General features: G+C 48.2%; 2 protein-coding genes across 3 annotated transcripts; both read right to left on the reverse strand.

Annotated features, from left to right (window-relative positions):
* Positions 1 to 5,441: 5,441 nt before the first annotated feature.
* HMGN2 (high mobility group nucleosomal binding domain 2) lies at positions 5,442 to 9,349 on the reverse strand. Its single transcript, XM_069875299.1, has 6 exons — positions 9,172 to 9,349; positions 7,938 to 7,982; positions 7,571 to 7,600; positions 7,199 to 7,249; positions 6,746 to 6,841; positions 5,442 to 6,327 (listed from the first exon to the last, which is right to left on the reverse strand). Exons 1-6 carry the CDS (start codon positions 9,184 to 9,186, stop codon positions 6,292 to 6,294), a joined length of 273 nt encoding a protein of 90 aa, XP_069731400.1. The 5' UTR covers positions 9,187 to 9,349; the 3' UTR covers positions 5,442 to 6,291.
* Positions 9,350 to 11,939: 2,590 nt separating this feature from the next.
* Positions 11,940 to 23,246, reverse strand: DHDDS (dehydrodolichyl diphosphate synthase subunit). Of its 2 annotated transcripts, XM_069875155.1 has the most exons (9): positions 22,229 to 23,246; positions 22,061 to 22,144; positions 21,438 to 21,554; positions 20,718 to 20,860; positions 19,253 to 19,369; positions 18,954 to 19,055; positions 18,191 to 18,305; positions 16,343 to 16,450; positions 11,940 to 13,513 (listed from the first exon to the last, which is right to left on the reverse strand). In XM_069875155.1, the coding sequence occupies exons 2-9, from the start codon at positions 22,121 to 22,123 to the stop codon at positions 13,277 to 13,279; spliced, it is 1,002 nt and encodes a 333-aa protein (XP_069731256.1). In that variant the 5' UTR covers positions 22,124 to 22,144; positions 22,229 to 23,246; the 3' UTR covers positions 11,940 to 13,276. The 2 variants fall into 2 exon arrangements, with proteins under 2 accessions (XP_069731256.1, XP_069731254.1); XM_069875153.1 differs by lacking the exon at positions 22,229 to 23,246 and having other exon boundaries at positions 22,061 to 22,217.
* Positions 23,247 to 24,294: the final 1,048 nt, after the last annotated feature.

Raw genomic sequence — 24,294 nt, forward strand, 5'->3', positions numbered from 1 at the left:
CCGTTTCTTCTGCCACACCGTGGATTTTCTGGCACCTTAAAAATTCCCTTTGCAAGGAGATGGTTAAAACCCCAAATTGTCAAAGCAGTTTAAAGAGCAGCCCAGCCTTTCACATGAGAAATCTTTGTAATGCCACCTTACTAAAGCTCTTTATTAGTCGGTATCTTCTCCTCATTAACCTCAATCAAACTTTACCCAGAATCAGCTCCCCTGTACCATCTCCTTCCCATCATCTGGCAATGACAGGCTCACACTGTAAATTGCGCTCAACTATAGCTCCATTTCATCTCTAGGAACTGCAGCATAAGGACCCATTTCTCAGAAATTACAGTCAGCAATATTAGTCCCAGGGCTGGGTATTACCATATCCAGGATGATTTAGGGACAATGAAATCCCTGTGCCATCAAGCTAGCTGATTCTTCTGACACAAATAATCCTGCAACTCAATATTTGCTGCGTGCACTCACTGAAATTTAGCCTGTTTCCCTTCCTTGTTCCCTTTCAAACCCACCCATGGCAGCCTCAGTACTCAGGGAGGAGTACAGTGTTGTTTTTTCCAAATATAAAGGAGTGCTGTGAAGCCAAAACTGCTGCAGGAGTCAAGGATCCCCCATACACAGAACTGTTAACGCAAGGGCACTGCATTAGGAGAATCAGGGACAGGAGTTTGTCCTTCCTGGGGAGTCATAGAATCATGGTTTGAGCTGGAAAGGACCTTAAAGCCCATCCAGTTCCAACCCCCTGCCATGGGCAGAGACACTTTCCACCAGATCTGGTTGCTCCAAGCCCCATCCAGCCGGGCCTTGAACCCCTCCAGGGGTGAGGCAGCCACACCCGCTAGAGGCAACCTGGGCCAGGGCCTCCCCACCCTCACAGCAAAACATTTCTTCCTAAAATCTCATCGCAATCTCCCCTCTTTCTGCTTAAAACCACTCCCACCTCATCCTATCCCAGTGCTCCTCTGTCAAGAGCCCCTCCCCAGCTTTCCTGTAGGCCCCTTTAAGTCCTCACAACACAATTTAATCCAGTTCTTTTCCTGCTTTTTTTTTTTTTTAGCCAAACAATCCACTTTTACATGAAAATAAACCCCTGGCTGGGGTACAGCTGGTTTTGTAGATGATGGTAAGCGACCCACTATTACAGCTCGTATTCACTCCTACTCAGTTTTAATTGTCACTTTCTATGCTGCTTTGGGGAGTTGAGAGACTTTGCACTATCATTTCTCAGCAATCAAAATGTTCTTAGGACCCCAGCAAAAATATGAAATATTAGGACAAGAAGACTCATCCACAGGCCCCGATGGAAGCCTGCCAAAGATTTCAGTGCTGTTAAGAACTTGGCCTCTCTTTGCAATCTTACCTATCAAGAGGCAAATAAATGAAAACAGCATGTTGGCTCTATTTCACAGACAATTTGTGCTGAAATTAATAAACTGAGAAACAATTTAATGGTATCGCCACTAATTTTACATGGATTTAAACAATACTGACACAACTCACCACAAGAAGGATGTTGAGGCTCTGCAGTGAGTCCAGAGAAGAGCAACGAAGCTGGGGAAGGGGCTGGAGAAGAAGAGGAGCGGCTGAGAGAGCTGGGGGTGTTTAGCCTGGAGAAGAGGAGGCTGAGGGGAGACCTCATTGCTCTCTCCAACTCCCTGAAAGGAGCTTGTGGAGAGGAGGGAGCTGGGCTCTTCTCCCAAGGGACAGGGGACAGGACGAGAGGGAATGGCCTCAAGCTCCACCAGGGGAGGGTCAGGCTGGACATTACGAAAAAATTTTTCACAGAAAGTGTCATTGGGCACTGGCAGAGGCTGCCCAGGGAGGGGGTTGAGTCACCTTCCCTGGAGGGGTTTAAGGGGCGAGTGGACGAGGCACTGAGGGACATGGGTTAGTGATTGATGGGAATGGTTGGACTCGATGATCCGGTGGGTCTCTTCCAACGTGATTATTCTATGATTCTACTCCTTTAAGGCCTGATAAGGAACATTGAACCTACTCATTTGCCTTTGGGTTGTCAGAGGTGACTTTCTGGATCCTGGATGCAGCTGTTCCCCTTTGCATACAAGCAGCCGCAACTCCGGGCAACGGATTCTCCCAGCGTTCTGCACGAGGCTTCGGGTTCACTGTGCATCTCTTGCACACACCTCGTTTTCCTGTAAGAAGAGTGATAAAACGAAAGCAGGAACAGAGTCAGACAGCAGAACAAGAAAAATTATCATGTAATTTGACAGCCACGGCTCAGAACTGGGGTAATTAGGAAGACAAAAAGCTTTGGTGTCTTATTCTAAGGGCAGGACACATCCAGTGTGCCCCACACTGTACTTGTATTTTTACCTAAGATAGTGCAATCCATGGCCCTTCCTATTCCCCAGCTGCAAGCAGGAACTGTTGTGTGTTCTCAGGTTTTTGTTTTCAGTTTGTTTTTTTTTTTAACGCTCAAATCCTCAGTTTGATTTAAATTAGGATGCTCTCTGCCTTTGAATTAGAAAATAATTGCACAACACCACACAGCCCAGTACCCTCCACCAGATCACTGGGTAGTTTTGTGTTTTGGCTTTGTTTCCATCAAACGCTGGTGGTCTATGGTTTTTGTAAACTCAAACAAATAGGACAAAACACATGGTAACGCCAAAAGCACCTGACAGGCCAGCTTTTTAAATACACCCGGCAGCATAAATCACATTCCCAGACGATACACAGAGACAATTTTCCACGTAAAATGATTATGATTTAACAGAAAAACTTATTTTTAGCTTAAGGCGTTCTGGCAGCTGCTGATGCAGATTTGCGGCTGTTCTAACCACTAAACATGCACGGACTGCAGCACAGCGTTGCCTGCTCTTTAGCTTTTAATTTACAGAACTAATTAGTTGGATTTACGATCTTTAGCATCCCTTCCCCTCTATTTGCTTAAGGAGAAATAGATGAGCCCTGCATGTCAAGCCAAGCCCAATAGGCCAATAACTCCAGCACAAGGGCATGTCCAGTGGGAAACACCTTGGATGTAGCAAGAGCTTCAAATCCTGCAGCAGCAAATATACCTGTCACCACGTAGAGAATAGACAGGCAAAATCTTAGAATGGTTTGGCTTAGAAAGGACCTTAAAGCTCATCCAGTTCCACTCCTGCCACGGGCAGGGACACCTCCCTCTGGATCAGGGGCTCCAAGCCCCATCCAACCTGGCCTTGAACCCCTCCAGGGGTGAGGCAGACACAGCTTCTTTGGGCAACCTGGGTCAGGGCCTCCCCACCCTCACAGGAAAACATTTCTTCCTAAGATCACATCTCAATCTCCCCTCTTTCTGCTTAAAACTGTTCCCCCTCATCCTGTTCCTGCACTCCCTGATCAAGGGTCCCTCCCCAGCTTTTCTGTAGGCCCCTTTTCAGTACCGTTCTGGAATGCTGCTCTAAGGTCTCTCTGGAAACCTTCACATGGCCAGGATACAGATCTGGGGGTGTAAAACTTCTCTAGCAATTTATAAATGTACAGAGGAGAGAGGACATTCTGATCAGCAAGTGGGTTTCAGACCAGGATCACGGAAAATACAGGAGTTTTATAGCAAAAATGAAAGCGTTGGTACTCACCAAAGCATATTATGCCATCAGTGGGAAGTAACAGGTATGGCAAAGACATTAAGGCAGTCGATTCAGTACCTCCACGATGGAATGAGGTCTGGAAGTTCACTAATTAGCAGTAAGATCACACAGCTTAGTAATTACTGAGAAATTTAGGTGGCAGTTACACAGAAAATAATAATTTTCCTGCTTGGCTGGAGAAAATGCCCTGTGCAGTAACACACAGCATGGCAACGCTCGGTTCAGGGTATTGCAAAGATTAAGAAACAGTTGAGCAGTTAAGTTCTTCAAGAAACAGAAATCCTGCAACCAGCCTCTATTAGCAGTACTTCATTTTATAACAAGGGGGTGAAGAGATCTTCCAGGCACAAAAGTGTTTGTGGAGAACACCAGGAGTGCTCCAGCTGGCAATCCATTCAAACCTTGGTTCATTTGGAACCATTCCTCTTCGTGGAAGCCCAAGAACCTAAGGCTCAGTGAAGGCAAGGGAAGCAACTTGAAGATTTCTTCTGACGTTACTTAAAACGTTTAATTAAAGCATTATTTTAACATCGTAACTACACTGCTAGGTGAAATCTCAATTTCACTGTCTAGAGAGCACTTACAGCATCACTGAGGCCGTGACCAAGCCTCAAAGATTCCACAGCCTCGGGGCTCACCTCCTTCTGGTATCTGAAAGCTCATTCCTGAGGAGATCCCGAGCTAAGACTGGCAATCATCCCTCTGCTCAGGTGCTCCCTAGGAGGAGAGTCCCCTCCACAGGACACAGCAGAGGACAGAGTAGTATCACCACACCCCAACAGCTTTTATGGCAAATCCCTAAGCCTCTCTGCTTCGCCCCAGCACCCCGATACCATGCAGAGATGCTCCAGGGCTCTTCACAAGCCACAACCCTTGGAGAATGCTCTGGAGGGGACCAACACCTTTGCCCTATTCCCTTTCAGCAGCTACATCCACTGCTTGGCAACTCAAATAAGGCATTGCTATGTTTGTAGGCACTTTCTAAGCTGCTTCTGGGAGGGAAATCTGCAAGATTATTAAAACCCATCACTCTTACATTTTGCTAGGGCCAACTTAAGATACACCATCTATGATGCAAGATGACATCGAGCCATTCCAGAACACTCTGGGCACCAAAACTGTTCTGATGTGGAACTCAGCCCTGTTCGTTTGCATTGGATTCCCTCTGAAAACAGCACAGCTTGCAACAGGTCACAGGCCTTAATGGGGAGCAGACACTCGGGTCCCAGGAAAGGCCAGGGAGAGATGGAAAAAAATATTCCATCTGAGTAACTGAAGGAAACACACACAAAGGTGTTTTGGGTTTGGCTCTGCTCTACAGAGTAAGGAGATCCTATAAAGATGGTGCATTTTTACTCAACAAATCATGTTTCCTCTCCGCCACAGTGAAGCCTGGCCTTGGTTACCAGAAGCAACAATATTTGAGCTGAAGTGCAGAAACCTAACACACAATTCATTTTACAGAGCTAGTTCTGGTTTCACTACCAAGAAAAGCTCTCCGTTTCTTTGTCCCTACAGCAATAGCCACGTTCTTCCTCTTTTTGTACAGCTCTTCAGGCAGTAACAACGATGATTTGCCTTACACCCTTCACACTGGGCCTCCTAGCAAGCCAAGAATCTCCACACATCCTGCAGCGGCCTAGCCTTTGTTAACAAAATCTCGCTTCTTGCTTGTGAATTAAGGCTAAATTAATTATCTGAATTAAGATGCTTACAACAAATTCTTACAGACAATAGCAAAACATTGCCGGAACACAAACTCATCCATGTACACAGCGAACAGTCTTCCAACACCAACCACGTTAGAGATGAAACAAAGGCAAGAAAAATGAGGAGGGCATTAAGAACAGTCCAAGCCAAACCGTATCCAGCTTTATTAAAGGTACTTTTCATAAACAATCATGGTAATTTAGGCAGGACATGGGCTACAATCGGCAACATTTTACAACAACCGTCAAACTCCCTCCCTTCATGGACTACCAAAACGTACAAGTTGCTATAAAACCGAAGAATCTTCATTTCATACTGGTAGAGGGGAAAGTTTAGAGTGAGGGCAGACACGTTCACATTTTGTGTGTTGTTTAACAACTCTTCACAAACCTACCCTGACTTTCAAAGGAGAAAAAATTAGAATGGGGGTTTCCTAATCTGAAGATACAAAGCAAAGGGTAAGCACAGCTCCTTTTAGAGCCATTATAATCCAAATTAGACACCGGAGTCCGGATCGTCTGACAAAGCATCTGAAGTAAGTCCCAAAATGCCAGTTCTTGATGCGTTTTGGAGTGACAGGCTTTAGGTAAAGAAGGACGTAGAGGGAAATACAAAGGGCGTTGAAATCGGTGGTTTTGATGTTGGCAACAGGCATCTTGGGAGCTTCGATGCTCACTTGCATGCACTTTACGGATGTGCAGCATGAAGGAATCCCTTCCTCCTCTATCCAGGAAGGCCCTTCTTCCAAAAACTGGGGACTGGGGAAACTTTTCTTATTAAAATTTAGATTCCAAGAAATAGACTAAGTGACCTTTGTCTCCACTGCCCCCCCCCTCAGAACACAACAACGAAGCGGTCTGTGTGCTAACAACATAGCTTAAAAAAAAGTAAACCAAAATTCTGCATTGTTATAAAACTTGATAAAAAATAGTATTTCAAACTGTACAGTCACCAGAAGTACACAGTTATCAAAAATTCACACATTTTACTTGGCTTCACCAGCACCTTCAGCTTTCTGTGCCTGGAAGAAAAAGGGGAACCAGTCAATACACACCACAGCTTGCACCAAATAACTGATAACTCATTTTCCTAATTGGCAGTTTTCTAAACAGAAGAAATCTTATCCAGGCCACACTGCCACAGTTTTTAACAAAATGAAATCTAATGTTTAAAGCACCTGAGGCTGCTTTATTATGTGTCAACTTTACATATTTTCAGAGCAAGGCAGAGCAGCGACCTTCACGTGGCAACTTCAACCAGCAAAGAAACAACTTCAACCTATAACCATCCCCCTCTTCTGCTGATGCGCTGTCAGCCTCATCAGCAATGGGTCTCAGTAATCAGGTAATGATTCTTCTTCGTTAGTGCAAGCCTAGACCTGTCTACGTTTGATATGAAAAAAATAAGTGGCTGACAAAACGCCAGAGCCATTGTTATACCTGGTCTGTTTTGGCATCTCCGTTTTCTGCAGGGTTGTTTCCCTCCTTGCCAGCATCAGCTTTCCCCTTCTTTCCCTTGGGCACCTTCTCGCTCTTCTGTAAATGCAAGAGGACATGCACCATTACCATCACCAACGCAAATATTAAGCCCCAAGAACCCAAAAACTTGAGTGGTAAATCCCAACATTACATGTTGGCCAGAGAACGCAGCACACAAATGTGCGCATCTTACAAAGACTGACAACAACCATGAAGAGCCTTCGCTTCGGGATTTTTTACCCAAGTTTCATAAAATTCAGAAGTTTCCAGTGCAACTTTATAAAAGTGATGATGCAGCTCGATTTCTTCACTTACACGTGCTGTTATTTGCAGTTTTATAAGTCATAAATTTGGATAAATCTAAACCTCATAAGCCATTTGCATCTCGGTGATAGCGTTGACAAGACAGCTTACCTTTGGAGCTGCCTTTTTAGGTTTAGGCTCTGGCTTCGGAGGAGCAGGTTTCTGCAGGCGAGAAAAAACCTTTGTGTTACTCAAGTTACTTAAAGAGAAGCATACTACTTTTGTAAAATGTTCAACCCAAACAGTTTAGTTTTAGGAAAGCAAGTAAAAATGTTTGAAATTGGAGCACTTAAAATTGATTTGTCCATTATTTTACCACTCCCATAACACCACACAATGGGGTGGTTTGTTAAGCCAGAAACTTTTAACTGAACAATGCATCTTGCCAGAATACCTACAGCTCTCACACAGACGCAACACCCGATACTCAAGCTTAAAACCACGAAGAGTTGTCACACCTCTGCTCAGCGCAGGAATACTCACAGCGGATAACCTCGCCGATCTCCGTTGTGGCTGTTTAGAAAGAAAACCGATTGGATTAAATGTGCTGAACTCTCAAAACCACACAGAGTAATTCTCATTTTGAAGTAGTAAACCCCCAAAACTAAGTTTTTATTTTCTTCTACCCCAATCTCAAGAAACATGAGGCTGTCCCGTTTACATCAATACTGATTGCAAGCAGTAGTTAACTAATTTTTTATGGTTAAGGTTAAAAGACAGCAAATACATTGAGAAGCCAGAATCAATTCAGACTGACCCTCCCCCTGCTCTTGATTCTGATGGAATCAAACCTCATCTTCCAACGCAAACACTTCCCGATCCAACTTTCTCCAAATGTTGAAGTTCTTACCTCATCCTTAACTTTGGCCTTATCGCCCTTGGTATCTCCTTCAGCCTGGGAGGGGAAGGACAAGTGGGATGGAGGAGTTATGAGGGGGCTAAGACTTCATCTCCCGCTTAGCTTTATACCCTCCACTCCCAAAAGGGTGGTAGGGAACTCAGTCCCCACTCCTTCTTAGTTTTACAAACCCCATCCCCAAAGGGGGCACTCGGCCCTCATTCCCCGTTATCCAATGGGAGTTAGAAGGGGCTCAGCCCTCACCCCCCATTCCCAAATGGGAGTTCGGGGGGGGGGCTCAGTCCTCATCCCCCATTAGCTTTACACCCCTCATTCCTAAAGGAGGAACTCATCCCTCACTCCCCGTTATCCCTAACCCCCATTCCCCAAGTAGAGTCAGGGGGGCCACTCAGCCCCCACCTCCTGTTAGATTTACATCCCTCATTTCCAATGGGAATTAGGGGGGCTCAGCCCTCATCTCCACTTAGTTTTACACACCCTCCATCCCCAGAGAGGAGTTGCAGGGGGGCTCAGCCCCATATCCCCACACCCAAAGGGGTCTTAGGGGGGATCTCAGCCCCATATCCTCACCTCCAAAACAAGAGTCAGGGGGGAACTCAGTCCCCCACTATCTATCCCAAAATAAGAGTTAAGAGGGATCTGATTCCCCCCACCCCTAAAGGGGAATTAGGGGGGGACTTCAGCCCCCCATCCTCACCCTCAAAGGGCTGTTGGTGTGGAACTCAGCCCCCCGCATCCCCAAACGGGAACTAGGGGAGGAACTCATCCCCCCATCCCCTTTTAGTTTTACACCTCCCATCCCAAAAAAGGAGGTGTGGGGGCTGATCCCCCCCCTCCCCATTCCCAAGGGAACCACTCCCAGCCCCCACTGAGGGGGGGGGTCTGGCAGGAGCCTCCATTCCCGCCCACGCTGAGGGGCGGGCGGGGGGGGGGTTGGTTTTGGCGCCAAAGCAGCAGCGCCGCTTCCCGCCCTTTCTCCTCCCCCTCCCCCTCCCTCTCCAATCTCCCGCCAAAACCAACCGGATCGAACCGGTCGGGGGGGGGGGGGGGGGCGGGGAAAGGAAGGGAGGGAGGGAGGGAGGAAGGGAAGGAGGGGCGGTCCCCCCCCAATATCCCCGCTCCGGGAGCCATGGCGCCGCACCCCCCGTTCACCGAGCCGGGCCCGTGAGGGGAGATGGGGAGGGGAATAAAGGAATAGAAGGGGGTTTTCGCGTCGCCACGTTACCTTTCTCTTCGGCATGGCTGCGCGGGGGCGGAGAGCGGCGAGCTCGGGGGAAGGGGCGGGGAAAGGAGGGGGGGAAGAAGGAAGGAAGGGGCCGGTGGCGGCGGAGCGGGGCGGCGGAGCGGAGCGGGGCGGCGGGGGCGCTGCTGCTGCTGCGGGGCCGCGCGGAGCCGCCGGCTCTTTGCAAAGTTTTATACGGGCGAGCAGGACGCGGCACAACCGGTTCCAGCCGGATCCGCCCCGCCCCGCGCGGGCATTGGGCCCCGCGGGTCACGTGGGGCGGGGGGGGAGACGGGGGAACGGGGAGAGGAAGGGGAGGAAGGAGAGAGGGAGAGGGGAAAGCGAGGGGAGGAAGGAGAGGGGGAAGCGAGGGGAGGAAGGAGAGGGGGAAGCGAGGGGAGGAAGGAGAGGGGGAAGCGAGGGGAGGAAGGAGAGGGGGAAGCGGGGGAGGAAGGAGAGGGGGAAGCGGGGGAGGAAGGAGAGGGGGAAGCGAGGGAGGAAGGAGAGGGGGAAGCGAGGGAGGAAGGAGAGGGGGAAGCGAGGGAGGAAGGAGAGGGGGAAGCGAGGGAGGAAGAGAAGGGAGAAAGGAAGGAGAGGGGAAAGGGAGGAAGGAGAGCGGAAAGCGAGGAAAGCAAGAGGAGGAAGAGAAGGAAGGGAGGAAAGCAAGAGGAGGAAGAGAGGAAAGGAAGGAGAGGGGAAAGGGAGGAAAGCGAGGGAGGAAGGACAGAGGAAAGCGAGAAAAGCAAGAAGGAAGAAGAGAGGAAACCAAGGAAGGAAGGAGAGAGGGGAGAGAGGAAACCAAGGAAGGAAGGAGAGAGGAAACCAAGGAAGGAAGGAAGGAGAGAGGAAACCAAGGAAGGAAGGAAGGAGAGAGGAAACCAAGGAAGGAAGGAAGGAGAGAGGAAACCAAGGAAGGAAGGAAGGAGAGAGGAAACCAAGGAAGGAAGGAAGGAGAGAGGAAACCAAGGAAGGAAGGAAGGAGAGAGGAAACCAAGGAAGGAAGGAGAGAGGAAACCAAGGAAGGAAGGAGAGAGGAAACCAAGGAAGGAAGGAGAGAGGAAAGGGGAAAAAAGGAAGAAGGAAGAGTGGGTGGGAGGAGGGCAATGGGGGAGGGAGAGAGGCAAGGAGGAAGGGAAGGAGGCACATCAACAGCCCTCCTGACATGGTATCAAACACCCTCCGTGAGATGGAGAGGGGGACGCGCCATCAGCACATCCCCCCTTGCCCCGGGGGCATAGCACCCCCAGTGCACGGCCCCACCTCCCCACAGGACACATCAGCACCCCTGGATCACGATGGGGAACATGGCATCACCCCCCACCCCTCCCTGGGCACCCCTGGGGCACGGCCTCACTCACCCCCGACCAGGAGGGGAGCGCGGCATCACCACCCCTTATTCCCCACCCCAATGGCGAGGCAGGGGCACCCCCAGAGGCTGGGAGGGGGACACAGCATCGTGCCCCCCTCTCAGGGCCAAGCAAGGGTGGGCAGCCTGCGCAGCTCCTCCAGGGTTGGGGGCAATCACCCCCCTTCCAGGGCTGAGGGGGGTTTGGAGCAGCTGGTACAGCACCCCAGCAGCGCTCAGCAGGCCCTTCCAGAGGCAGCACCAGACTGGGAAATCGCCATTAGCACTTTTTCCTGTAAAATAAACAGGAGATGGGGAAAGTTATATCTACACAGAATGGGGGAAGAGAGTGAGGCAGTACTAAAATAAAAGAGAAAAATATTAACATGCAAGAAAATGTACACAAACAACTGCCACAGGTGCCTTCTACTTACAATAAGTGACTTATAAAGCTGGGCTCCTTCTTGCACCTGGATGCGGACACAGCCATTTGCCCCAAGTCCAACTATTCCATACACAATTCATTGTGCCTCAAACTTTTAACTTTCTAATTGAACCTCAGCCAGAAGAATCCCAGGGAGCTTGCTTCACCCCTTCCCTCCTCAGGTTCTTTCAGACCTCAAATGCTGGAAAAACACATTTTTCCACTTGTGCTGATTTTTCACATCCTCACCAAACATACATCACGGAAGTGGAATTCTCCCTGAAAGAAGCCTGTAGCTTAATTTCCAAAAACATCGTTCCAGATTCACTGGGAAGATGCACTCCTGAAACTTGGAATTTGCCTTCGTAACTCATGCCCACCCTCTAACAAAGCAAGGCTTGAAGGAAAGTTGCTGTTTTACGAGAATAACTGAAGGTGGAAGAAACAACCAAGCAATGCAAGCCTTTTTCCACTGCTCAAAGAGCTTTTTTCTCCTCCCCTGCTACAGCAGTGGCTTTTAGAAAAGGGATGAACGCTTTCCCTCCAAGCCTTTTCTTTTCCTTAAGGCAAAAATGCATCCTGGGGTAGAAAACTGTCTCCTCATCAGCCTGTCAAAGCAGACTGCAGAGTGCTTAATTTCATGGAGAGTAAACTATACCCACAGCTTCCTGCAATGTGAAGACAAAGAAAATAAAATAGAGCAACAAGTTTAAAGCCGACAGCTCCCATCACCTCAGTGACTGTTATCCAAGCTACTATTTGCTACTTACAGAAGAGGAGGTTCATGCACGGAGCTTCATTTATCCAAGCCATGGACTATCAGCAAATTGCTCACACTAGACTGTAAAAAGAACACAGCCTTCAAATCATTTCCAACCTAACAGGAATCAGAGAAGTCTGTCACAGAGTAAACAACATTATATTAGAGCTGGATGCCAACTTCATCACATCCCAGAATAAGCTCTACATACTTTAAAATGTTCAGCTTATTATTTAAATCAGTTTGGTACAAATATGCTTTATTCATAATTCAACAGTGTAGCTTATCCTCTTCACAATCACATTTGAAGGGCTGAGTTTGCAGCGCTCACAAGTCTTTTAAATTTGCATTTTCTAGTTTTCACTTGGAGGTAAAAAGGAACACTGTAAAACCAGCAACAGCTGGTCTGGCTGCACCAGAAACAAAAATCAAGATATTTGCTGATATTTTGACCATGGGGACGGAAATCAGGAGAAATCAGAGACGGAAACAATCTTGGAAATTAGCTAGTCATCTCCCTGCTGATGGAAAATGGAGAACAAACGCTCCACAGCTGCTCTGGCCACTCCCATTAAGACCAACTAAAGAGCCCTTCTCAACCATTTTGGCTGGGGTCAGGGTCTGGTTTTAGCTACTGTATTCCTGAACTAAGCCCACCCTCGTTCCCTGGAAACAGGATGTGAAGTCATAACTCTAGAGAGGTCTCAGAAGGATTTGGCATACTGTATCCATCACCTGGGTTTAGCTAATTTCTTTTCCTTTTTAAGCCATTAAGTTAATTCCCAACCAATCCTTTTCCCTTGCCTGCTCAAAGCCTCCTTCCTAAGCACAGTCAGGCTGTTCCGATATCAGCATCTTAGGCTTCTGGGTTTTCCCCACATACTGGATCCCAGGACCTGACAGAGCTCTGGAGAACCTGTTTTCTCTATGGTGAGGCTGACAACACCTCCTTTAGCTCTTCAGAAGCCAAACGAATATACACCAAAATTAGCACGGTAAGGTGAGGAAAAGACAAGATGCCATCGTGAAGTTGGCAGTGGGTTTTACTTCTGCCATCACTTGGCACAGGGCTCCCCTCTACACCAGAGCTAATTCTCTCCATACAGAAAGCAAGGTTCCCCTTATGGCACAGCAGAGGAAACCTCAACAGAAGATTCACTACTGTAAAGCCCTGGAAAGAATTTCCAGTCCAGAGTGATTAAACAGGACTGACTTGGTTTGCCTGGACCGATTCACGAGGGGCCAAACAGAACCAGAGGTTTCATTCTAATTAACTTCTCGCCCCTGAAACAGCCAGGCCTGTGAAGTCCTGAGCAGCAGAGGTGGCAGGATGCGTGTATTCTCTATCCTCAGGGGCAGGGAGGTGGGACAGAAGGACGGCATTACCTCTCCTTCACAGAACTAGAAAGGTTCACTGTATTCTGTCCCTGCCCTCAGACCAGGGCCAGCGGGGACGTAAAGTCCTAGAGCAGCCCTGCTCCCCCACTGCAGAGCCCCAGCGAGTGAGCTCCGCCAGGCAGCTGCTGTTCCCACCAACACGGTTAAAAATTGCCTTCCCAGGAGCAACCCAGCACCTCTGTCATGCAGGCACTGTACACAATCTTTCAAAGAAGTCCGCTCTCTTGTGCTCTAGTGCTTGTAGGAAGCCCTGGATTCTCTCTTCCCGCATGGCGGTGCATTTCTGCAACAGTGTCCGTCGGCGCCGAGAGTCTCCGTGGGATGCAAACCCCTCCTGCTGCAGCTTCTTTGTCACATAAGCCTGATCCTTTTCCATCTGCTGTCGCCTCCTTTCCTCCATGTAGGAGTCTCTGGCCTTCTAGAGTGAAAAGCAGCAGAGCATTAGCACTTTATTGGGCCTTTCAGCTCATCTGTGGTACAGATGCAAGACAGCACAGGTTATGGAAGAAACAGCCTCTGCTTGGCCATTAATCCACAGGTTAAATGAAGGGTGGCTCTGCGGGCGCCCCCTCCACTTTGAGGCAGCCCGTTTGATTGGTTAGAAAAAATATAGGGTTATCCTTCTGGACCTTCTCCCCAAGAAACAAGACTGCTCACAGCCTTAACTCCTAGTTAAAATAGATAAAGGTCATGACAGGTTGTGGGAAAACCCTCAGATATTGGAATTGGAGAGGAAGAGCAGACAAGAGGCCTTTCAAACCACAGATGTGCACACAAGCTGTCCTCACCGGTGTCATCACACAAACTTTGATCCTATTCTCACGGCACCTGAAAGATTTTAGGGGATTCAGAAAAATGATTTATGGGGCAATTCTTTGAGCTGATAATCAGTCATTGAGCTGCTAATTGGCTTCAGGAAAAAGCAAGAGTGGGCTCAGCATTCCCAAATGCCTGTGATCTAATAATGTACTAGCTCGAGACACGGCAAGAAAGGGAGGAAGAAAGGTAAACGCAGTAGCTATCTTTGCCTACCCTTCCAGTTACCCAAAATATTTTTGCAGAACATCCTTTTGGATTTCTTGTTATTGCACATAGCATAGCCTCCAGCAGCAAAACCACATCTGCATGCAGCAATACTAAGCTCTCATTTTTAAAGACAGTAAAACTGGTCACTTTGACATTAACCTGACACACACACTTAGAGAGCGCTGGCCTTTCAAACAAGCAAGGAGAAATAATTGTTCTAATGAGAGCCTGACTCACTCTTCACCACACCTTCCCTGTGCCCAATTCAGTAGTCTTTGCTCTGGCACCGTAAATTAGCTTTTGTTGTGCTGGAAATGAGAGCAGCAATATCCCCAGCTACAGAAAGCCCACAGAATTGATAGCGCTCCGCTGCTCTAGCTGTGATTATGTGAAATGGAAAGATCATCAGCCTGTTCAGCGTAAGACTTCCACTCTCGGACAAAAGAAAATTAAAATCATAGAGTGGTTTGGGTTGGAAGGGACCTCAAAGCCCATCCAGTCCCACCCCTGCCACGGGCAGGGACACCTCCCACTGGATCAGGGGCTCCAAGCCCCATCCAACCTGGCCTTGAACCCCTCCAGGGATGGGGCAGCCACCACTGCTCTGGGCAACAGGAAATGAAGATGGCCATTAACTGTGATGCTGTATGAGTTGATGGAAGGAGAATATCTTGTGTCAAATGCCTTCAAATCAAGCTTATTCTGTACCTTGTCAACCCTTCTGCCTATCCCACACCATACCCACCACAAGCATCCCAGACACAGTTGCTGTTCTATATTCTGCTCCAGATAGTTTTAGCTTTCAAGATCACGTATTTCAAATGCAAAACAACCAGCTCCTAAACCGTGGCAGTTCCTTTGAGTGAGAAGTCCTCCCTTCTGCACAATTGGGCTGCACTTGGAAAAAAAAAAAAAAAAAAAAAAAAAGAGTAGCCTTATGTGCTGTGAAGTGGGTCTTCCAGCAAGAAAACTGGTCGAAGAACAAATCTGGATGATAAGAAAACCTTGGTAATGGCACAGCAAGAGCACACAGAGGCACAAACATGAACTAAGAAAAGCTGAGGCTCCCTAGGAACAGAAGCAGCATTTGTTACCCACCAGAAAGCAGCACAAAGTCAGAACAGTGACCCTACTGTTCAAAGCTGTTCAAGGCAGAGGCAAAGCTAATGTCAACGACAAACACAACTGCCTTTTTTTTGCCTTCCCTATCATGCAGAAGGTGAACTGCCATTAGTGGTATTAATACAATGAATTGGAAAGGACAGGAACAGAAGAGGTTAAGGACATGGAGAACTTGCATGCTTCCAGGTTGACTGGACCCAATTAAACTCACCCACAACCACAACAACAGGTTTATCTATGATCTCTTTGACAACTGTCAGGTGAGCAAGGTCCCTAAGGTAGACAAGGGCAGTATAACGCCTGACTTTAAAAAAAAGATGATCTAATAATTAAGGAACAGACACCCTCAGCAACTAGATATGGTGGAGGTAAGAGTCAGCACACTGGGTTCCTCGTCCTGCCAGTTACTGCTGCCCCCCAGATTTCCCCATCAAGAGCTCCAGCTCCCAGATTTGTTTTGTTTAAAAATAGCCAGATTACCAAGTCACTGCTAAATTAGGCAGGTTTATCTGATCCAGGTCAGGGAGAACTCATAACAACAGATCTAAGACAAAGAGGAACAATCTCTTCAGTAGGCACAGCTGAACCCACAAGAGGTCTCAAGGACCAGGCTGCCTCACTTCAGCTCCTGGAAAGGAAACTTTAAACCAATTGTTACAACCCTAAAACAAACAGCAGAGTTAGAGCAAGCAAATTCTCCCTGCTCATTCCAGAGCAAACCCAGCAGCCTTTCCTTCAACTCTGATTAAGTGGTTTGAGTTAAACTGGTTGATTTTGCCCTGTGCTCACTTCTTCTGCCAGCTGAGGGGTGGGACAGACACTTCCGGCTGGTGGAATGAGCAATGAGCAGCAGAGACACTGGTGACATCACATACTTGAGATATTCCTGAAAGCAGAAGAGTCTGGCCACCTGCTACAATGTTGTAACAAGCCACAGGGGTACAGGAGAAGCAACACATCTGGCATTAGTGGCCACTGAAACAAGATCTTAACTAACTGCACCAAAAGAACGATTCCTCTGTGTTCCTACTCTGCAGACTCTCACCTGATCCCCAGCACATTGCTGTGCTGAGCTTTTGTCTTCCTAAGGCTGCCTTACCTGTAAAGCACTGTAGTTCATCTGGAACCGAAGGATAGCCTCACATAAGTTCCAAAAAGAATATTCCGGCCACAAGACTGATTGAAACACCAGGCATGAATGGGATGTCTGCAGAGAGCAAGATCACCAACAATTCAATCATCTAGCAAGGGAAAAGTCATCAAGATGCAGCTCTGTTGGTCAAACTATGCCAGTTCACCCACAAAAGATTTTTACCTAGGCTGTGTTATCAATTTCTGTTACAGTTTAAATGAAATACCAGCCATGAGAGTTGAAATTGCAGTGTAGACTCTTTCTAATTAGTTGTTAATGCTGGAACACTAGTCACTCATTCCTGCAAAGATATCATTAGAATCCTTTCTTTGCTGGTCTTCACAGAGGTATTTTTAATAGCTTAAGAATCACAGACGTATAATAAAACTAAAATAGCAACATTGGACCAGCAAAAGCTGAGTAAAGAGAATAACAGATGAACAGATGATCAGGACATGACATTTAAGCCATTCATCAAATGACATCTCGTGACACTCCTTGTTGCCCACTTACGACATTTGAAGTGCTTAATGAATCTAGGAGATGTGCACTGACAATTTGCACTTGATCTCAAAGGCCTTTTCCAGCCACATGATTCTATGATTCGATTCTAATATTCTGGAGCTGGAAGATGCAAGATTCATACTAAAACCTAGTTTTGCCATTGAGCCCCTCAAAGAAGCAAGCACAACGTTAGTTTGCAGCACTGACGCATAAAACAAAAGTAAAACAGCTCAACTCAAATGTTTGCTGAAGTTTATCTTATGAACAAGTCAACATTGCCTAGCACAGGAGAAAGAGAAATGAAAGCAGCTTTGGGTACTGAAACTGCAAATATATGAACTTTATAAGCGTTAAGAACTTACTATGTTTTTGCTTAGCAGCCTGGTCCCAGAATCACAGAACATTTTGACTTGGAAAGGACCTCAAAGCCCACCTAGTTCTACACCTCCCACTGCATCAGGTTGCTCCAAGCCCCATCCAACCTGGCCTTGAACACGTCCAGGGATGGGGCAGCCATGGCTTTTCTGGGCAAACTGGGCCAGGGCCTCCCCACCCTCACAACAAAAGATTTCTTCCCAAGATCTCATCTCAATCTCCCCTCTTGCAGCTGAAAACCTCTCCCCCTCATCCTACCCCTGCCCTCCCTGATGAAGAGCCCCTCTCCCCAGCTTTCCTGCAGCCTCTTTCAGTGCTGGAAGCTGCTCTAAAGTCTCCCTGGAGCTTTCTCTTTTCCAGCCTTAATGATAAGTCACGCTGATGTGATTTTGTCATCTTTAGAACTTGTCTTGCAGGGTCTGGTTTCATTATGAAAGTCAAATACACTTCTGCAACTGCAACAAGTCAGGCGTTACACGCACATTGTAAGGTTACACCTTCACTGCCTACAGCTGATGTGGAACAAACGCTTCTCCCAGGAATCTAGAAATCCCTCCTGGGATTTCCTTATCCCAGGAAACATACTGCCAGGTTCAACTAATCAAAGACAAGAAATTGCCAATCAAATCAGGAATTATCTAAATGTGAGAAGAGGTCTAAAAGGATGAGCAATTCACAGTTTCCTTCACTGTTGTCAGAGAGACTAATTAATGTTTTTGGGATGACACAATCTCAGATTTGTGTTGCAAGGTATTTTAGGCAATCACGGAAATGCAAGAAACTGATTCCTCAGAAGTGACCCCGCGCTCAGTCCCATCCAGGAAGTCACCCACCCCCTGGCAGAGGGAGTTTAAGAGCCCTCATGTCAGCTCACGCCTTGAGTCAGTAGAATACACTCTGAGAAAATGGAATATTTCAAGGAGAAAAAGACTTTACCTGCCAGAGTAAGAAATCGCTCAACCGGACCTCTCCAGATGTTCGAATCAGGAGGTCTGGGTCAGGGGAGTTGTTGGTGTACAGACACTGGTCAAGCAACGATTCAGACACATCACTAAGAAAAAAAAGACACATCTCATTAAGATCACTTTCCTGACCCAACTACTCAGTCAGAATTGTTGAGGGGTTTTATAAACACAGGACTGCAAATTAATACTGGCTGGTGGAGCTGTACCATAGCCAGTCATCAACTCGCTTCCGATGAACACTCCTGTCTGCTCCACAGGCTATTTCAAATGCTCTTTCAGCCCCCAGAGCATCCCCCTAATGCTCTTTAAAACATAATATAGTGGCAGAATCAGAATGCAAGGACTTCCATCTGGAGCAGAGTGCTAACTACTCCATCTCCTCCAGGGTGGAGGAACAGTTCACTATTTGTGATTCATCTGTTGTTTGACCTCATAGCTAAGACTGCCAGCCAAGAAGCCAATTGTTGTGGCATAAAAATCTGCCTTCACATTTAAACTAACTTAAGACACAGACCCAATTTCTCTTCTATCTTGGTTGTGTATCTATCACCACGGTAGCTGAAATAATAAAAACCAAACACTGCATAGTAACTTCAAGTCCCTTGTTCCAGTCATACTGGTTTAACGAGAACTATTTAAAAGTCACTTGGCTTCTGAGAGGTTATTAGTGAAGTGTAGGAGGTAAGACAGGCAGTCTTCATCTCTGGAGGCTCACGCAGCAAGAGAAGAGTTACCTGGGTTCGAGCAGTCCTTGTTCCACCCCCCACGCCATCTCCCTGACAGCATTGCTGATTTCATGTCTTGAAGTGTACGCAAAGCAGACATTTAGAAAGCATCTGAAAAGAGGAGAAATACGTGAAAGGCTCACCTAAGTAAAGTCCAGCAGATGACAGAGAGAGAAGAATATCCACAACAGTTGTGTGCTTCTAGGACAAAGTATAAAAAAAAGGTGCATCGTGTCTGCCAAGTCTCAGCCTTCAGGTAGAGGAGGAAGGCATGAGGTCTCAGCTACTTTAAACTGTTTGTTACTTACTTGTTGTAGTTCCTAGTCGCCAGCACAGCTTGGGCAATCAGCTCCTGAATATCCAAGGGCAGAAGTGGTAGGTCCCCAAGGACACGGATACACACGCCGTGCTTCTTCAAGTTCTCCCTACACCCAACAACAAGAGTGAGGACTACAGAAAAGAGATCAACCTCTGCTGCACAAGAGCCGTGTTTGCCTCGTGCCACATTAACTAAATGAAAACAGGCAGAGAGCCAGCACAGCTTCAGAAAAACTGAGAATTAGAAAAAGGTATAATGACCAAATGTTTTCCCGGTGTTGGAAGGTGGTTTAGATTGGATCGCCCCAAACCATTCCATAAAGGGAAACTGATTGTCCCCCACACAAGTTCCTGAGGTACAGACATAACCCAAGGACTAGAAAATGATCACAGATTAGGCTTTTCTACGTACAGTCATGAAATTCCATAAGGAACGCTTAGAATACAACCACAGCCTCTGGGCACCTCTAACAATCAAAATTTGAGATGACTAATGGTCACTCACAGAGCAGCACAACTGCTTCTGCTGTAAGGGAAGATTAAAGCACAGGAGTGGGATGGGAGTAGTGGAGGGAACATCAGGTGAGAGAGAAAATCATCCGTGCCTGCTGTAGTGTTACTCTGAGCAGAGAGGACACCTCGTGGGATCCTACAGGCGCTTGGTGCTGCCTGTCTGGTGGTACAAACTCCTCCATACCCCATCCTTGGGTATGACCCAGGGAACAGCCTTCGAACCACGATGTACTGCAGAGATCAGAGAGCCCTGATCTCTACAACTCCTCCAGGCACACACATCATCCTCTCCCTCCTGCTCTTCCAGCTGCATCCCTCTCATTGGCTTTCAAATTTACTTCAGCTGGGTTAAGCACCTCTTCCGTGCACCACCAGGCAAGCACAGAGAAACACACACAAACCCTGAGCTACTGGGTGACAGGGCACCGTAACAGCCTCTCTGCTCACTCCGATTGCACCAGTTTACATGAACTAGTTCTCCAACAGGTAACTTAAAACACACCATGTGCCCACGTGTAGAAGCCCCAACCTGCCGAGCATAACTCTGATCTGCCACGAATACCGAGACAGAATTTAAGAGAAGGCTTTGTCATTTCAGGAAAGCAAAGGCATCCAGCACTCTCATGCTAAGCAGGAATTTCTAAAGGTGCTAGGCTCATCTGAAAGCTGTACTGACTGAACCCCCTGTTCGGATGGGACTGTTGCAGCACAGTAAGCAGTAACACCGACACAAATCCGCTGTGCTTGGGGACCATATGTGCTCAAGAGCTGGACATCCCATCCACGTAGGCAAAGCCCCTCTGCACAAATATCTAGCTAGAAGGGAAGAACAGCTTTCTTCATTTAAACCATTCCCACAACTTCCAACGTCCCTGTAACACCTCTTAATCACATTCTGGTTTAGTTCTACCCTTTGGGATTCAGACACGAGAGGATTCTTACTGTTCTTCCAGTAGGCGGCTGAATTTCTGTCTTGCCAGATCCATTAGTCCATCCACCTCCTCCTTGGAGCGTTTGAAGTTCTCAATGCTAAAGGCGTACACAGTGACCTCCTGAATGCCCAGGTTTAAGCACCATCGCAGTGTCTGCAAGGAGGCAAAACATAATGGAAATCACAAGTTGGGTAAGGAGACACAGCTGGGTCAGCAAGACCCAGCTTCTCCACTGCTAAAACCTTCCTGTCTTTTCCCACTGTGCTCAGACAGGATCAAAAGAACCGACAATGAAACCCACTCAATGAGAACTTCAGATACATCTTAAAGAACAGGATGACAATATCACTATTCAAGGACGCAAACCCAAAAGATACAGGACTGATCCAGCCAGGGAAAACACTTCTTGTAGATAACATCACAAATTACAAAACACCCTAACTTTTTCAAAGAAATTTAACCTGCTTCACAGGATTGAAAGCTTCAAGATCTGCAAGGCAGATACTTCAATCAAGTGCAAAACAGAGGGGAACAGAATACGTGATCAGAATGGCTGCACGATAACAAGAAGAGAGAGGAGCTGAAGCTGAAATCCTGATGACAAACATCAGGTCCAGGCACAGGCCTCGCTCCATTGGAGAAAAGGAACACAGCACACCAGCCAAGCAGTGAACGAGTCAGCTGATGGGCACAGCTCAAGGTCTAAACACACAATAAATATCCTCCCCACCTGTGCCAGCTTATCGAAGCCTTGCGAATGCCCCTCCTGCTTCTCCACGTGGCACTTGCGGGCATAACGGCGATTGCCATCCATGATGAAGGCAACATGCTTGGGCATCGGACCTGCCTAGAAAATAAGAACATGACAGAACTGAAAGCAAACAGCCACTTAAGAGGAGTATTCCTTTCCACTGACCACATCAGGTCTGCACAGACCCTCACGAGGAAGACGGCATCACCAGCCTCAGGACTCCGCTGAGCAAGGGCAGGATTTTTCTGGAACTGGTGAGTTATTATTCTAATCAGTTTCATTTCTCAGGCTCATTATCTGACCATCTTGCTTCTCTCCCTCCTTCGCATGCCCTGCCTTCATCAGCAAGGGCAGAAAACATGGAATCCTGGGAATGCAAGCTCATTATTGGCAAGCGCTGCCTCCAGCCTCGCTCATTTGCAAGACTGAGCTTAAGTAATTTTCCATCCCCGGTGCTGTTTAGGGAAGTACATCCAGTGCCAGCATTAATATGCACCCAGCTAGCAACACTATCCCTCTGGAGCAGTCAAAGAGATAGCTCCACTCCAAAATTCAATGAATCTGCCAATTCTTTACCGCAGGTAACGAAATTCACCCCTTACCTTAATGATGCTGGCACAAAATCTCTCTACGATGGTCAGCTCGCCTTCTCTGATCCATGACATCTCTTACCGACAGCTCCTTTTCTTTTCCAATAAGAAGACAAAAATAAAAGGGTTAGATGTACAGAAGATTATGTTTGGGCCCAAAGCAACACTACAAACGATCACCTGGGAAAAACACGGGTCTGCGATCTGCAGATCCATAATTTGAGCTGCTGCCAGGCAAGTCAAGGGTGGCAGCAGCACAAATTGACCTTCAGTGCTTTTGTGCTGGAGCTGTTGGAAACCCTTCAACTGAAACAGCCGTGTATATCACCACCTTCCCAGCGCCGGTCTCCCCACTGACACTGCTTTTCCTTCATGAGCAGAGAACTTTAGCCTCTGCATTAAAAAAATATCAGTGGTTCTACCACATCCAAGTACTAAGATCTGCTTTGAGGTAAGAAGATACCAGAGCTTATTGAAATTCCACCTTAATCTTCAACTCTCTCAGCCAGGAACCCTGAGAGCTGCAGGCAGAGCAGCTATGAAGACAGAGCTATGCCAGCAACAGAATCACAGAATCACTGAGGTTGAAAAACACATCTCATCCAGTTCAAACATCAGCGTGACACCACTGTGCTTGCTAAACCAGGTCGCAAAGTGCCACAGCCAAACGCTTTCTGAATCCCTCCAGGGATGGAGACTCCACTGCTGACCTGGGCAGCCTCTGCCAGGGCTTCACCACTCTGTCAGTAAAGAAATTTTCCCTAATATCCAATCTCAACTTCCCCTGGAGCAACACGAGGTCCAGATCCACCATCCCCGCCTCCCAGGACTCATTCAGGAATCAAAGCAGATTCAAATTATGCTGACTGTATTAATTTTCCTCTTTCCTCAGGAAGGGGAAAGCCACAGACGCAGCCACAAAACACTGAGACAAGGAACTGCTGAACCTCAGGCTCTATTAGGAGCTCCTAATGCTCCTCTTGAATCACTCAGGCTGAAGACACACCCTCCTCCGATGCCATCTTTGTCTGCTAACCGCAACCACTCCTTTACTCAGGATTTTACACAGTCCCCTTAAAAAACAACCTTCACAAGGCAGCCCCTTGCCTCTGTACAGGAAAGGAATCATAGAATTACGGAAAGGTTTGGGTTTGAAGGGACCTCAAAGCCCACCTAGTTCCAGCCCTACAGGCAGGGACACCTCCCACTGCATCAGGGGCTCCAAGCCCCATCCAAGCTGGCCTTGAACCCCTCCAGGGATGGGGCAGCCACCCCTGCTCTGGGCAACCTGGGCCAGGGCCTCCCCACCCTCACAGCAAAACATTTCTTCCTGAGATCTCATCTCAATCTCCCCTCTTGCAGCCAAAGACTGTTCCCCCTCGTCCTACCCCTGCCCCCCGATCAAGAGCCCCTCCCCAGCTTTCCTGGAGCCCCTTCCAGATCTAGAAGCTGCTCTAAGGTCTCCTCGGAGCCTTCTCTTCTCCAGGCTGAACAACCCCAACTCTCTCAGCCTGGCCTCATACAGGAGGTTCTCCAGCCCTCGGATCATCTCCGTGGCCTCCTCTGGACTCGCTCCAACAGCTCCCTGCCCTCCTTACGCTGGGGATCCCAGAAGGGCACACGGGACTCTCAGGTGCGTGTTCCCCACCCAGGAGGGCCGGGACCCGCCGACAGCTCCAGACTGGGGGGAGAAGGACACCCGAGAGCACCCGAACCGCCCCGAGAGCCTCCGCCCCCGGCTCCGGGATGGGGGCAGCGGCGGCGGGGGAGACCGGGAGGAAGGAGAAACCCCAAGCCAAGCCAACCCAAGCCCCGAGAGCAGCTCCGCTCCGCTCCGCTCCCCGTTACCGCTCCTTTCCCCTCGCCGGGCGGCGCCGCCTCAGCCCTCACGGACGGTGACGCGTCCTTCCGCTTACGTCATCACCGCGCGACGGGGGGGCGGGGGGAAGGGAGGGGCTGGGGAGGTTATGGGGGCTGTGGGGTGATGGAGGGACTGGGGCTGTTATGGGGCTGCAGGGTGGTGGAGGGACTGGGGCTGTTGTGGGGGGCTGTAGGGTGATGGGGGGACTGGGGTGGTTATGGGGGCTGCAGGGTGATGGGGAGGTTATGGGGGGCTGTGGGGTGATGGAGGGACTGGGGCTGTTATGGGGGCTGTGGGGTGATGGGGGGACTGGGGCTGTTATGGGGGCTGCAGGGTGATGGGGGGACTGGGGTGGTTATGGGGGTTGTGGGGTGATGGGGGGACT

Source organism: Phaenicophaeus curvirostris, chromosome 23, assembly GCF_032191515.1.
Source record: "Phaenicophaeus curvirostris isolate KB17595 chromosome 23, BPBGC_Pcur_1.0, whole genome shotgun sequence".
Taxonomy (NCBI): Eukaryota; Metazoa; Chordata; class Aves; order Cuculiformes; family Cuculidae; genus Phaenicophaeus; species Phaenicophaeus curvirostris.

Bases quoted from the DNA above. Each gene is read 5' to 3' on its own strand.
- HMGN2 (XM_069875299.1), bottom strand. The intron at 7,601-7,937 runs GTAAGAACTTCA...CTTTCTAAACAG, and splicing joins AGGCCAAAGTTAAGGATGAG to CCACAACGGAGATCGGCGAG. The intron at 6,842-7,198 runs GTAAGCTGTCTT...TTGCATTTACAG, and splicing joins CTAAAAAGGCAGCTCCAAAG to AAGAGCGAGAAGGTGCCCAA.
- DHDDS (XM_069875155.1), bottom strand. From the start codon at position 22,123: ATGTCATGGATCAGAGAAGGCGAGCTGACCATCGTAGAGAGATTTTGT. The intron at 20,861-21,437 runs GTGGGGAGGATA...GCCTCCTTGCAG, and splicing joins GCTTCGATAAGCTGGCACAG to ACACTGCGATGGTGCTTAAA. The intron at 16,451-18,190 runs GTAAAGTCTTTT...TGCTCTCTGCAG, and splicing joins GCGATTTCTTACTCTGGCAG to ACATCCCATTCATGCCTGGT.